Genomic DNA, 13,181 nt, shown 5'->3' with positions numbered 1-13,181 from the left:
GTTAACACAGTGTCCAAAGAAGGGCCAGAAGTATACAGAATGGTGTCGTCTGCGTAGAGATGGATCAGAGAATCACCAGCAGCAAGAGCGACATCAGTGATGTATACAGAGAAGAGAGTCGGTCCAAGAATTGAACCCTGTGGCACCCCCATAGAGACTGCCAAAGGCTCGGACAATAGGCCCTCCGATTCGACACACTGAACTCTATCAGAGAAGTAGTTGGTGAACCAGGCGAGGCAATCATTTGAGAAACCAAGGCTATCGAGTCTGCTGATGAGGATGTGGTGATTGACAGAGTCGAATGCCTTGGCAAGGTCAATGAATACGGCTGCACAGTAATGTCTCTTATCGATGGCGGTTATGATATTGTTTAGGACTTTGAGCGTGGCTGAGGTGAACCCATGACCAGCTCTGAAACCAGATTGCATAGCGGAGAATGTACGGTGGGATTCGAAATGGTCGGTAATCTGTTTGTTGACTTGGCTTCCGAAGACCTTAAAAAGGCAGGATAGGATAGATATAAGTCTGTAGCAGTTTGGGTCAAGAGTGTCCCCCCCCTTTGAAGAGGGGGATGACCGCAGCTGCTTTCCAATCTTTGGGAATCTCAGATGACACGAAAGAGAGGATGAACAGGCTAGTAATAGGGGTTGCAACAATTTCGGCAGATAATTTTAGAAAGAAAGGGTCCAGATTGTCTAGCCCAGCTGATTTGTAGGGGTCCAGATTTTGCAGCTCTTTCAGAACATCAGCTGACTGGATTTGGGAGAAGGAGAAATGGGGAAGGCTAGATGGCTCCTTTTTTCCCAAGAGGCTAGCTACTTATCTCATTAATCCCCTGGACAGCATATAGCATTCCTCCTGTATATGGAGACTCCTGGGAACAACAGCTAGCCAACAACTAGCCTAGTGTAGCGTGGGACAGAAGTATAAATAAATATATAAACCCCTCACACCCTCATGATGACACCTCCTTCCAAAACCCCTTTACAATCCCCAGACCCCCCCCCCCTCCCCTCCCCTTCTAACCCGGCCCAAAATAGAGCAGACAGGGACTGGGACTGGATATCAGCTGCATCAGATCATGGGTCTGATGTGACGCTTCCCTCCCTTTAGCCTCCTCAGTGGGTCAGCAGAGACTGTCAGCAGAGACTGTCAGCAGAGACTGTCAGCAGAGACTGTCAGCAGAGACTGTCAGCAGAGATTGTCAGCAGAGACTGTCAGCAGAGAGAGACTGGTAAAGCAGATAATCATAACCCCTTCAAAGAGAATATGTGTCCCAAATGACAACCTATTTCTATAGGGCACTACTTTTGACCAGAGTCCTATGGGTGCCATTTGGGACACAGCCAGAGAGAGTGCTGTTGACTGTAACCAGGAAGACTCAGGAGACAACACAGGAAATGGTGCTGAAATGAAATGGCACGAAGACCAACTACGGCCCAGCTGTTTTCTTTGGTCTAGCTCCCTGAATGGCTGCCATTACGGGTCAACTGGACACATGCACTCATACTATAAAGTCATCCCCATAGCAGATCCATCATGGCAGGCTGATTAGGCTGACTCCCATGTTAAACCATGCTACTGATCCCAGGTCAGCACCTCAGACCCCCAGAGGATCCATCATGGCAGGCTGATTAGGCTGACTCCCATGTTAAACCATGCTACTGATCCCAGGTCAGCACCTCAGACTCCCAGAGGATCCATCATGGCAACCTGGACCCACAGTTAAACGGATGGATGATAGGTCAGCACCTGGGTGGTTCAGCATCCCAGACACCCAGAGCATCACGAGTCCTTCACCATGTAGCAGTGATGGATTATGTTCAGGAGTCCTGCACCATGTAGCAGTGATGGATTAGGTTTAGGAGTCCTTCACCATGTAGCAGTGATGGATTAGGTTTAGGAGTCCTTCACCATGTAGCAGTGATGGATTAGGTTCAGGAGTCCTTCACCATGTAGCAGTGATGGATTAGGTTTAGGAGTCCTTCACCATGTAGCAGTGATGGATTATGAGTCCTTCACCACGTAGCAGTGATGGATTAGGTTCAGGAGTCCTGCACCATGTAGCAGTGATGGATTAGGTTTAGGAGTCCTTCACCATGTAGCAGTGATGGATTAGGTTTAGGAGTCCTTCACCATGTAGCAGTGATGGATTAGGTTTAGGAGTCCTTCACCATGTAGCAGTGATGGATTAGGTTTAGGAGGCCTTCACCATGTAGCAGTGATGGATTAGGTTTAGGAGTCGATCCATGTAGCAGTGATGGATTATGTTTAGGAGTCCTTCACCACGTAGCAGTGATGGATTAGGTTTAGCTGTCCTTTACCATGTAGCAATGATGGATCAGGAGTCCTTCACCACGTAGCAGTGATGGATCAGGTTTAGGAGTCCTTCACCACGTAACCGTGATGGATTATGTTTAGGAGTCCTTCACCACGTAGCAGTGATGGATTAGGTTTAGGGTCTATATGAGGTGATTACATTGTATATCTGTTGTTACTGTGTTGTTCTATTCCTCAGAGCCCCAGGTCTCCAGCCCATCAAGCCCTTCACCATGGTAGCAGTGAAGATGCTGAAGGAAGAAGCATCCGCTGACATGCAGAACGACTTTCAGAGAGAAGCCGCTCTCATGGCTGAATTTGACCACCCCAACATCGTCAGGCTGCTAGGTGAGTTAGTTTGACCACCCCAACATCGTCAGGCTGCTAGGTGAGTTAGTTTGACCACCCCAACATCGTCAGGCTGCTAGGTGAGTTAGTTTGACCACCCCAACATCGTCAGGCTGCTAGGTGAGTTAGTTTGACCACCCCAACATCGTCAGGCTGCTAGGTGAGTTAGTTAGTTTGACCACCCCAACATCGTCAGGCTGCTAGGTGAGTTAGTTTGACCACCCCAACATCGTCAGGCTGCTAGGTGAGTTAGTTAGTTTGGCCACCCCAACATTGTCAGGCTGCTAGGTGAGTTAGTTAGTTTGACCTCCCCAACATCGTCAGGCTGCTAGGTGAGTTAGTTTGACCACCCCAACATCGTCAGGCTGCTAGGTGAGTTAGTTAGTTTGGCCACCCCAACATTGTCAGGCTGCTAGGTGAGTTAGTTAGTTTGACCTCCCCAACATCGTCAGGCTGCTAGGTGAGTTAGTTTGACCACCCCAACATCGTCAGGCTGCTAGGTGAGTTAGTTTGACCACCCCAACATCGTCAGGCTGCTAGGTGAGTTAGTTTGACCACCCCAACATAGTCAGGCTACTAGGTGAGGTTAGTTCGACCACCCCAACATCGTCAGGCTACTAGGTGAGTTAGTTTGACCATCCCTACATAGTCAGGCTAAAGGTGAGTTAGTTTGACCATCCCTACATAGTCAGGCTAAAGGTTAGTTAGTTAATAATTCAACCACCAACATAGTCAGGCTACTAGGTGAGTTAGTTTGTTTGACCACCCCAACAGTCAGGCTGCTAGGTGAGCTAGGTTGGGGGTGACCCGTAGTGTGCGCTGTAGGATAGGGACAAGTCATGCATGTCATCCTGGTCCCCAGAAACCAGTGTCACCAGAATAATTCCATAGTTGCAGTGACACTGTAGTTATTCTGGTAACACACTATGTTTATACTTTAGAAAGGGCAGAGGTTACAAAGTATTTGGTTTGTATTCTATGAGGCAACACTAGTGTGTGTGTGTGCGTGTCCTCTCCTCCAGGTGTGTGTGCGGTGGGGAAGCCCATGTGTCTGATGTTTGAGTACATGTCTTACGGAGACCTGAACGAGTACCTGCGCCGCCGTAGCCCCACCCAGCAACACAGCCTGAGCCAGGCCAGCCTATCAGGACGCAGCTTCTCCTCCGAACTGGAGTTGGGGCCACTGTGCTGCGAAGAACAGCTGTTCATATCCAAGCAGGTGGCATGAAACGTTAATACACATACCGTACCAGTCAAAAGTTTGGACACACCTACTCATTCAAGGGTTTTTCACAATTTTTACAATTTTCTACATTGTCGAATAATAGTGAAGACATCACAACAATGAAATAACATTTGAAATCATGTAGTAACCCAAAAAGTTTTAAACAAATCAAAATATATTTTAGATTCTAAGTAGCCACCCTTTGCCTTGATGACAGCTTTGCACACTCTTGGCATTCTCTCAACCCGCTTAACCTGGAATGCTATTCCAACAGTCTTGAAGGAGTTCCCACATATGCTGAGCACTTCTTGGCTGCTTTTACTTCAGTCTGCAGGTAAACTCATCCTAAACCAGCTCAATTGATTTGAGGTTGGGTGATTGTGGAGGCCAGTTCATCTGATGGTTAAGTGTGCCTTGAATTTTAAATAAATCACTGACAGTGTCACTAGCAAAGCGCCATCACACCTCCTCTTCCATGCTTCACGGTGGGAACCACACATGCTGAGATCATCTGTTCACCTACTCTGCGTCTCACAAAGACACGGCGACTGGATCCAAAAATCTCAAATTTGGAGTCATCAGACCAAATGAAAGATTTCCAAACACGAACAATGTCCATTGTTCGTGTTTCTTGGCTTAATCAAGTGTCTTCTTCTTATTGGTGTCCTTTAGTAGCGATTTCTTTGCAGCAATTCAACCATGAAGGCCTGATTCACGCAGTCTCCTCTGAACAGTTGATGTTGAGATGTTTCTGTTACTTGAACTCGAATTTGGGCTGTTACTTGAATTTGGGCTGCAATCTGAGGTGCAGTTAACTCTAATGAACTTATCCTCTGCAGCAGAGGTAACTCTGGGTCTTCCTTACCTGTGACAGTCCTCATGACAGCCAGTTACATCATAGCACTTGATGGTTTTTGCGACTGCACTTGAAGAAACTTCATGTGATAATGATGGACTGTCGTTTCTCTTTGCTTATTTGAGTTGTTCTTGCGATAATATGGACTTGGTCTTTTACCAAATTGGGCTGTTTTCTGTATACCACCTCTACCTTGTCACAACACACCTGATTGGCTCAAACGCATTAAGAAGGAAAGATATTCCACAATTTAACTTTTAACAAGGCACACCTGTTAATTGAAATGCATTCCAGGTGACTACCTCATGAAGCTGGTTGAGAGAATGCCAAGAGTGTGCAGAGCTGTCATCAGGGCACAGGGTGGCTACTTTGAAGAATCTCAAATATAAAATATATTTTGATTTGTTTAACACTTTTTTGGTTACTACATGATTCCATATGTGTAATTTCATAGTTGTGATGTCTTCACTGTTATTCTACAATGTAGAAAATAGTAAAAATAAAGAAAAACCCTTGAATGAGTAAGTGTGTCCAAACTTTTGACTGGTACTGAAAATATTACATTTTTTCTTTAATACAACATTACATTACAGACAATACAAATGTTAATTTTGTTATAATTTCCCATAGAAAAACATGAATCAATTAGCCGCCATGCTAACAGACAGTGTTAGGCTAATAGTAGGGAACTGTTAGCATTTCCCATGTAAAAACATGTCAAACTTAGCCACGATGCTTATACTAGATTACCACCAAAAACAGTTATTACTAAGACAGGAAACTTTTAGGATTTCCCATAGGAAAACAAGAGACATTTAGCCATCAAGCTAACACTAGCTGGGCATGTACAGTTGTATATTTTCATGATGGCTAATGCTACCAAGCTAACTCTTGGTCTCCCATCCTCTTCGCCAGGTGGCGGCGGGCATGGCGTACCTGTCAGAACGTAAGTTCGTCCACCGCGACCTGGCCACCCGGAACTGCCTCGTAGGAGAGGAGATGGTGGTTAAGATCGCCGACTTCGGTTTATCCAGAAACATCTACTCTGCTGACTACTACAAGGCCAATGAGAACGATGCTATCCCCATCCGCTGGATGCCCCCAGAGTCCATCTTCTACAACCGTTACACCACGGAGTCGGACGTGTGGGCCTACGGGGTCCTTCTCTGGGAGATCTTCTCCCACGGCATGCAGCCGTACTACGGCATGGCCCATGAAGAGGTCATCTACTACGTTAGAGACGGCCACATCTTGGCCTGCCCTGATAACTGTCCTGTAGAGCTGTTCAATCTGATGAGACTGTGTTGGAGCGGACACCCCACAGACAGACCCAGCTTCAGTAGTATCCACCGCATCCTGGAACGTATTCATGAGCAGACGTTGAGACCGGCCATGCCGACGCCAGAGTTAAGGCCGTCTTTATCCACTCTACCAACCCCAGAGTTAAGACCCAATCTATCCACCCTGCCATACCTGGAGTTAAGACCCACTCTATCCACCCTGCCAACCTTGCCTGCCCTGCCTAACCTATCTCCCTTTTCCCCCCACCCTGCCCTGTGCCCTGTGCCCGGGGCCGTAGCCAATTGATTGATAAGCTGCCAGGCATTTACTCAAATGTACAGTCATTAGTGATTTTAATAGATCCTGTCCCTCCCCAGAGCTAAGATCTCTGGATCCTGTCTCGTCTCGGACTCAAATAATGTTGGTCAGGACAGGGGGCATCATTGTTCATATCAACTGATTCATGGTGAAGGAGACCGGCGATGGTAGACATTAATGTTGTTGGTCAGGACAGGGGACAGCAGACTGATATAATGACATGAACTAAGTCTAGTGCCAAGACACCTGGGTATTTAGGAGAGGCTGATATCGGAGAGGAAATCGTGATTACGAGCTGTTAATCCTCCACTGCTTTCCCTCACACTGACATCTGATTCGCTGCTTCAAACTGGTTCACCTCTCCCATGCCTGGAAACAATATTATAGAAACAACGACCTGATAAACGTCGAAAGAGGCCGAGCTGCAGCTGAACGGAGAACGTGTTAATCCACATGTAACTCATTGCCCATACTCTATATAAACGTGAATGTTTCTATTGTGAAGCAAGCCGGGGGGATATTCATCCTTTCATCTGCCACATCTGTGAGCTCAAAGCTGACTAGAAGGGTATTTTACAGGCAGATTACAGAGGTTAGAGAGTTAATGTACAGTTAGTCAATTCATTCAGTACTTAACTAGTGCAGTCAATTCACTCAGTACTTAACTAGTACAGTCAATTCATTCAGTACTTAACTAGTACATCATTTATTAAACATATTGACAATATGTCATCAAATAGGCTCAGCATATTCCAGCAGCCACACATATTAACTGTAAAGTTTTTGCTTGTTTTTAGACAAATTGCTATTCCACTTTTGGGCATTCTCATTATGTTGTACTATTGGTACTTTTTTAATCTTGTATACTTTATCGACATAGCACATTTAGATACAATTATTCTCATAGATTTGAGCACAGCTTTCTGTGGGAGAGTGTTGACTGGGTAGTGGTCATTCTAGGTTAACAACGGTCAGTTTGAAATGCATTGCAACAAATGTCTTCTAATAAGCTGTTTGAATTCTAATGTGAATTTCTGGAGATTTGTTGGGTGTTGTGTTGGTTGTGGTGTTGAGTTGAATATTGGTTTGTGAAGAGTGTCAATTATTATTTTAATTAAATTAAACTTGTGTGATCATCAGCACAACATTGATTTATACGATCAATTAACTAAAATGTTTTAAACCACTTGTGACCTTTTTAAAATGTGTGGTTCGATACTGATTGTTTAAATATAACAGTTTTTGCTCATCTTACATAAACAATGATCCGTAAGCCCATGTAGTGTAGACACATCAACCCTTTACTAGCAGTATAAAGAACCCTTATTTCTGAGACTGTGTGTCCCAAATGGCATGTTATTCCCTACTTAGTGCACTGAATAGGGGATGAGGTGTAATTTGATTCCCTACATAGTGCACTGAATAGGGAATACGGTGTAATTTGATTCCCTACTTAGTGCACTGAATAGGGGATGGGGTGTAATTTGATTCCCTACATAGTGCACCGAATAGGGGATGAGGTGTAATTTGATTCCCTACATAGTGCACTGAATAGGGAATACGGTGTAATTTGATTCCCTACTTAGTGCACTGAATACGGAATGAGGTGTAATTTGATTCCCTAGTAAATCATAATTGTTGTATCGGTCAACATGTTTGTTACAGATCTTGTAAGATAGATGGCACTGTTTCACCACAATCACCCTCAGTTCAATAAACGTTTGGTCCATAAAGAAAGTCTAGGGCACATAATTGTTCCAGCATGTGCTCTTTCGCTGAAGTAGTGGACACAATAGAACACTTTACCAAACACACAGGATTCACCACCTCCACTAAACAGACACACAGGATTCACCACCTCCACCAGACACACAGGATTCACCACCTCCACCAGACACACAGGATTCACCACCTCCACCAGACACACAGGATTCACCACCTCCACCAGACACACAGGATTCACCACCTCCACCAGACACACAGGATTCACCACCTCCACCAGACACACAGGATTCACCACCTCCACCAGACACACAGGATTCACCACCTCCACCAGACAAACACACAGGATTCACCACCTCCACCAGACAAACACACAGGATTCACCACCTCCACCAGACACACAGGATTCACCACCTCCACCAGACACACAGGATTCACCACCTCCACCAGACACACAGGATTCACCACCTCCACCAGACAGACACACAGGATTCACCACCTCCACCAGACACACAGGATTCACCACCTCCACCAGACACACAGGATTCACCACCTCCACCAGACAGACACACAGGATTCACCACCGCCACCAAACCGACAAACTAACATAAATGTTTCTCTAATGATGTTGTCAGTTTGCATAAAAACTGGTTTCAGCAAGTGAAGAAAAAGGCAACATGCTCAACCATAAGGAATCAGTCATGAACTATTCCTCCCCTCCAACCCCCCCACTGTTCTCAGCCTTCCTCCACCCCTTCCTACCCTCCCTCTACCCAATTATTACATTTCAATGAAATGTAAGGGCTTTATTGGCATGGGAAACATACATTAACATTGCCAAAGCAAGTGAAGGAGAAAATAAACAAAAGTGAAATAAACAATAGACATTGAACTTCCAAAAGAATAAAGACATTACAAATGTCATTATGTGCAAATAGTTAAAGTACTAGATAAAGTACACCCCCCCCCCCCCTCCAACCCCCGTTCTCCACCCTCCCATTGTTAACAGCCTTCCTCCACCCCAGTCTACCGCTCTTCCCACTTCCTTCCCTCCACTCTTCTGCTAACTTCAGATTCACTTTACAGAGTGAAGTTACCTCAGTTAGCTTTATTAGCAGCGCTTTTTGTCGTCGGCTAGCTACACTACCACTTGTTGCCTGGTCTACACACAATTGGCGTTGTTAGCTAGCTCCACTGCTTTAATATCCCGCTAATAGCAGGGTTCCCACACATTTTAGCTACTTCTACCCGGAGTGTCTAGCTCTCCGTCGGTTCCCACCGTTAGTTGAACTTTCGAGTGTCTTGACTAGTTAGTGGACTAACAGTACCACTGGTGTTTTAGTTAGCAACCTCTTGGCTAAACCCCCACCCGGTTTGTTTGGCTAGCACGAGCAGTGCTGTTTCTTCAGCGTGTTACCCCACCATTGAAACACCTTCTACCTCGAGTTACTTGGTTTACACACTAAGTCTGCACTTGGTATCTCATGCTACGGGTCGACTAGCTGGCTATCATCACTCAGGCTAATTATCTAGCATCCCTGTTGGCTCTACTTTAATAATACCGCCACCCTGGTAAATACAGCTTTCTGTTTCTGCTTCCCTGGCTCCTGGGGTACACTCCATTCTGGATTTACGGCACCTCAACAAGCATCTGAGAGTCTACACATTTCAAATGCCAAAGCATTGCATGCTGTCAGAATGGAAAACGTGGTTCACCACAGTAAAGCGTCAGATATGACCTATCCTAACTGCCATTGGTAATAGAACAGTAACTATGTGTGTATGTGTTCACAGAAACATGTATGGAGCATGGAGACTAGCAAGATAATGTGATGGAGTTCAGACCAGCAGATGGGCTTGATACGTATGTCTCTGAATGGACAGAGACCTGGTACTCTGAATGGACAGAGACCTGGCACTCTGAATGGACAGAGACCTGGCACTCTGAATGGACAGAGACCTGGCACTCTGAATGGACAGAGACCTGGCACTACGAATGGACAGAGACCTGGCACTCTGAATGGACAGAGACCTGGCACTCTGAATGGACAGAGACCTGGCACTCTGAATGGACAGAGACCTGGCACTCTGAATGGACAGAGACCTGGCACTCTGAATGGACAGAGACCTGGCACTCCGCTTGGACAGAGACCTGGCACTCTGAATGGACAGAGACCTGGCACTCTGAATGGACAGAGACCTGGCACTCTGAATGGACAGAGACCTGGCACTCTGAATGGACAGAGACCTGGCACTCTGAATGGACAGAGACCTGGCACTCTGAATGGACAGAGACCTGGCACTACGAATGGACAGAGACCTGGCACTACGAATGGACAGAGACCTGGCACTCTGAATGGACAGAGACCTGGCACTCTGAATGGACAGAGACCTGGCACTCTGAATGGACAGAGACCTGGCACTCTGAATGGACAGAGACCTGGCACTCTGAATGGACAGAGACCTGGCACTCTGAATGGACAGAGACCTGGCACTCCGCATGGACAGAGACCTGGCACTCTGAATGGACAGAGACCTGGCACTCTGAATGGACAGAGACCTGGCACTACGAATGGACAGAGACCTGGCACTCTGAATGGACAGAGACCTGGCACTCTGAATGGACAGAGACCTGGCACTCTGAATGGACAGAGACCTGGCACTCTGAATGGACAGAGACCTGGCACTCTGAATGGACAGAGACCTGGCACTCTGAATGGACAGAGACCTGGCACTCCGCTTGGACAGAGACCTGGCACTCTGAATGGACAGAGACCTGGCACTCTGAATGGACAGAGACCTGGCACTCTGAATGGACAGAGACCTGGCACTCTGAATGGACAGAGACCTGGCACTCTGAATGGACAGAGACCTGGCACTCTGAATGGACATTTTACTAGACACAACTTTTACTTGTATTGTCTTTTTTAATGATTGAAATAAATGGTATCAGTCAATATGAGGAGGGAGAAACCCTGTGTATTCTGGACCAGGATCAGTCAATATGAGGAGGGAGAAACCCTGTACATTATGGACCAGGATCAGTCAATATGAGGAAGGAGAAACCCTGTGTATTCTGGACCAGGATCAGTCAATATGAGGAGGGAGAAACCCTGTGTATTCTGTACAAGGATCAGTCAATATGAGGAGGGAGAAACCTTGTGTATTCTGGACCAGGATCAGTCAATATGAGGAGGGAGAAACCCTGTGTATTTTGGACCAGAATCAGTCAATATGAGGAGGGAGAAACCCTGTGTATTCTGCACCAGGATCAGGTATCAGTCAATATGGGGAGCGAGAAACCTTGTGTATTCTGGACCAGGATCAGTCAATATGAGGAGGGAGAAACCCTGTGTATTCTAGACCAGGATCAGTCAATATGAGGAGGGAGAAACCCTGTGTATTCTAGACCAGGATCAGTCAACATGAGGAGGGAGAAACCCTGTGTATTCTTGAAAAGGATCAGGTATCAGTCAATATAAGGAGGGAGAAACCCTGTGTATTCTGGACCAGGATCAGTCAATATGAGGAGGGAGAAACCCTGTGTATTCTGGACCAGGATCAGTCAATATGAGGAGGGAGAAACCCTGTGTATTCTGGACCAGGATCAGTCAATATGAGGAGGGAGAAACCCTGTGTATTTTGGACCAGAATCAGTCAATATGAGGAAGGAGAAACCCTGTGTATTCTGGACCAGGATCAGGTATCAGTCAATATGAGGAGGGAGAAACCATGTGTATTCTGGACCAGGATCAGTCAATATGGGGAGGGAGAAACCCTGTGTATTCTCAACCAGGATCATGTATGAGTCAATATGGGGAGGGAGAAACCCTGTGTATTCTCGACCAGGATCATGTATCAGTCAATATGAGGAGGGAGAAACCCTGTGTATTCTGGACCAGGATCAGGTATCAGTCAATATGGGGAGGGAGAAACTCTGTGTATTCTGGACCAGGATCAGTCAACATGAGGAGGGAGAAACCCTGTGTATTCTTGACCAGGATCAGGTATCAGTCAATATGGGGAGGGAGAAACCTTGTGTATTCTGGACCAGGATCAGTCAATATGAGGAGGGAGAAACCCTGTGTATTCTGGACCAGGATCAGTCATTATGAGGAGGGAGAAACCCTGTGTATTCTAGACCAGGATCAGTCAATATGAGGAGGGAGAAACCCTGTGTATTCTAGACCAGGATCAGTCAACATGAGGAGGGAGAAACCCTGTGTATTCTTGAAAAGGATCAGGTATCAGTCAATATAAGGAGGGAGAAACCCTGTGTATTCTTGACCACGATCAGGTATCAGTCAATATGGGGAGGGAGAAACCCTGTGTATTCTGCACCAGGATCAGGTATCAGTCAATATGGGGAGGGAGAAACCTTGTGTATTCTGGACCAGGATCAGTCAATATGAGGAGGGAGAAACCCTGTGAATTCTGGACCAGGATCAGTCAATATGAGGAGGGAGAAACCCTGTGTATTCTGGACCAGGATCAGTCAACATGAGGAGGGAGAATCCCTGTGTATTCATGACCAGGATCAGGTATCAGTCAATATGGGGAGGGAGAAACCTTGCGTATTCTGGACTAGGATCAGTCAATATGGGGAGGGAGAAGCCCTGTGTATTCTGGACCAGGATCAGTCAATATGAGGAGGGAGAAACCCTGTACATTCTGGACCAGGATCAGTCAATATGAGGAGGGAGAAACCCTGTGTATTCTGGACCAGGATCAGTCAATATGAGGAGGGAGAAACCCTGTGTATTCTGTACCAGGATCAGTCAATATGAGGAGGGAGAAACCCTGTGTATTCTGGACCAGGATCAGTCAATATGAGGAGGGAGAAACCCTGTACATTCTGGACCAGGATCAGTCAATATGAGGAGGGAGAAACCCTGTGTATTCTGGACCAGGATCAGTCAATATGAGGAGGGAGAAACCCTGTGTATTTTGGACCAGAATCAGTCAATATGAGGAAGGAGAAACCCTGTGTATTCTGGACCAGGATCAGTCAATATGGGGAGGGAGAAACCCTGTCTATTCTCAACCAGGATCATGTATCAGTCAATATGGGGAGGGAGAAACCCTGTGTATTCTCGACCAGGATCATGTATC

The 13,181-nt window shown here is 46.2% G+C and overlaps 1 protein-coding gene across 1 annotated transcript in view; it reads left to right on the top strand.

Moving 5' to 3' along the window:
• The window catches only part of musk (muscle, skeletal, receptor tyrosine kinase), a 65,459-nt gene extending 57,926 nt beyond the window's left edge, over positions 1-7,533 (top strand). Inside the window, exons 16-18 of the mRNA XM_071351561.1 lie at positions 2,519-2,667; positions 3,690-3,886; positions 5,664-7,533. Of these exons, the coding sequence (XP_071207662.1) occupies positions 2,519-2,667; positions 3,690-3,886; positions 5,664-6,335 (1,018 nt within the window). The 3' untranslated portion in view covers positions 6,336-7,533. The remainder of the gene's footprint in view (positions 1-2,518; positions 2,668-3,689; positions 3,887-5,663) is intronic.
• The last annotated feature ends 5,648 nt before the right edge of the window (positions 7,534-13,181 follow it).

Source organism: Salvelinus alpinus, chromosome 18 (assembly GCF_045679555.1).
Source record: "Salvelinus alpinus chromosome 18, SLU_Salpinus.1, whole genome shotgun sequence".
In the NCBI taxonomy this organism is placed as follows: Eukaryota; Metazoa; Chordata; class Actinopteri; order Salmoniformes; family Salmonidae; genus Salvelinus; species Salvelinus alpinus.
The sequence above is the reverse complement of the archived record's forward strand: the minus strand, read 5'-3'. Positions and strand labels throughout refer to the sequence as shown.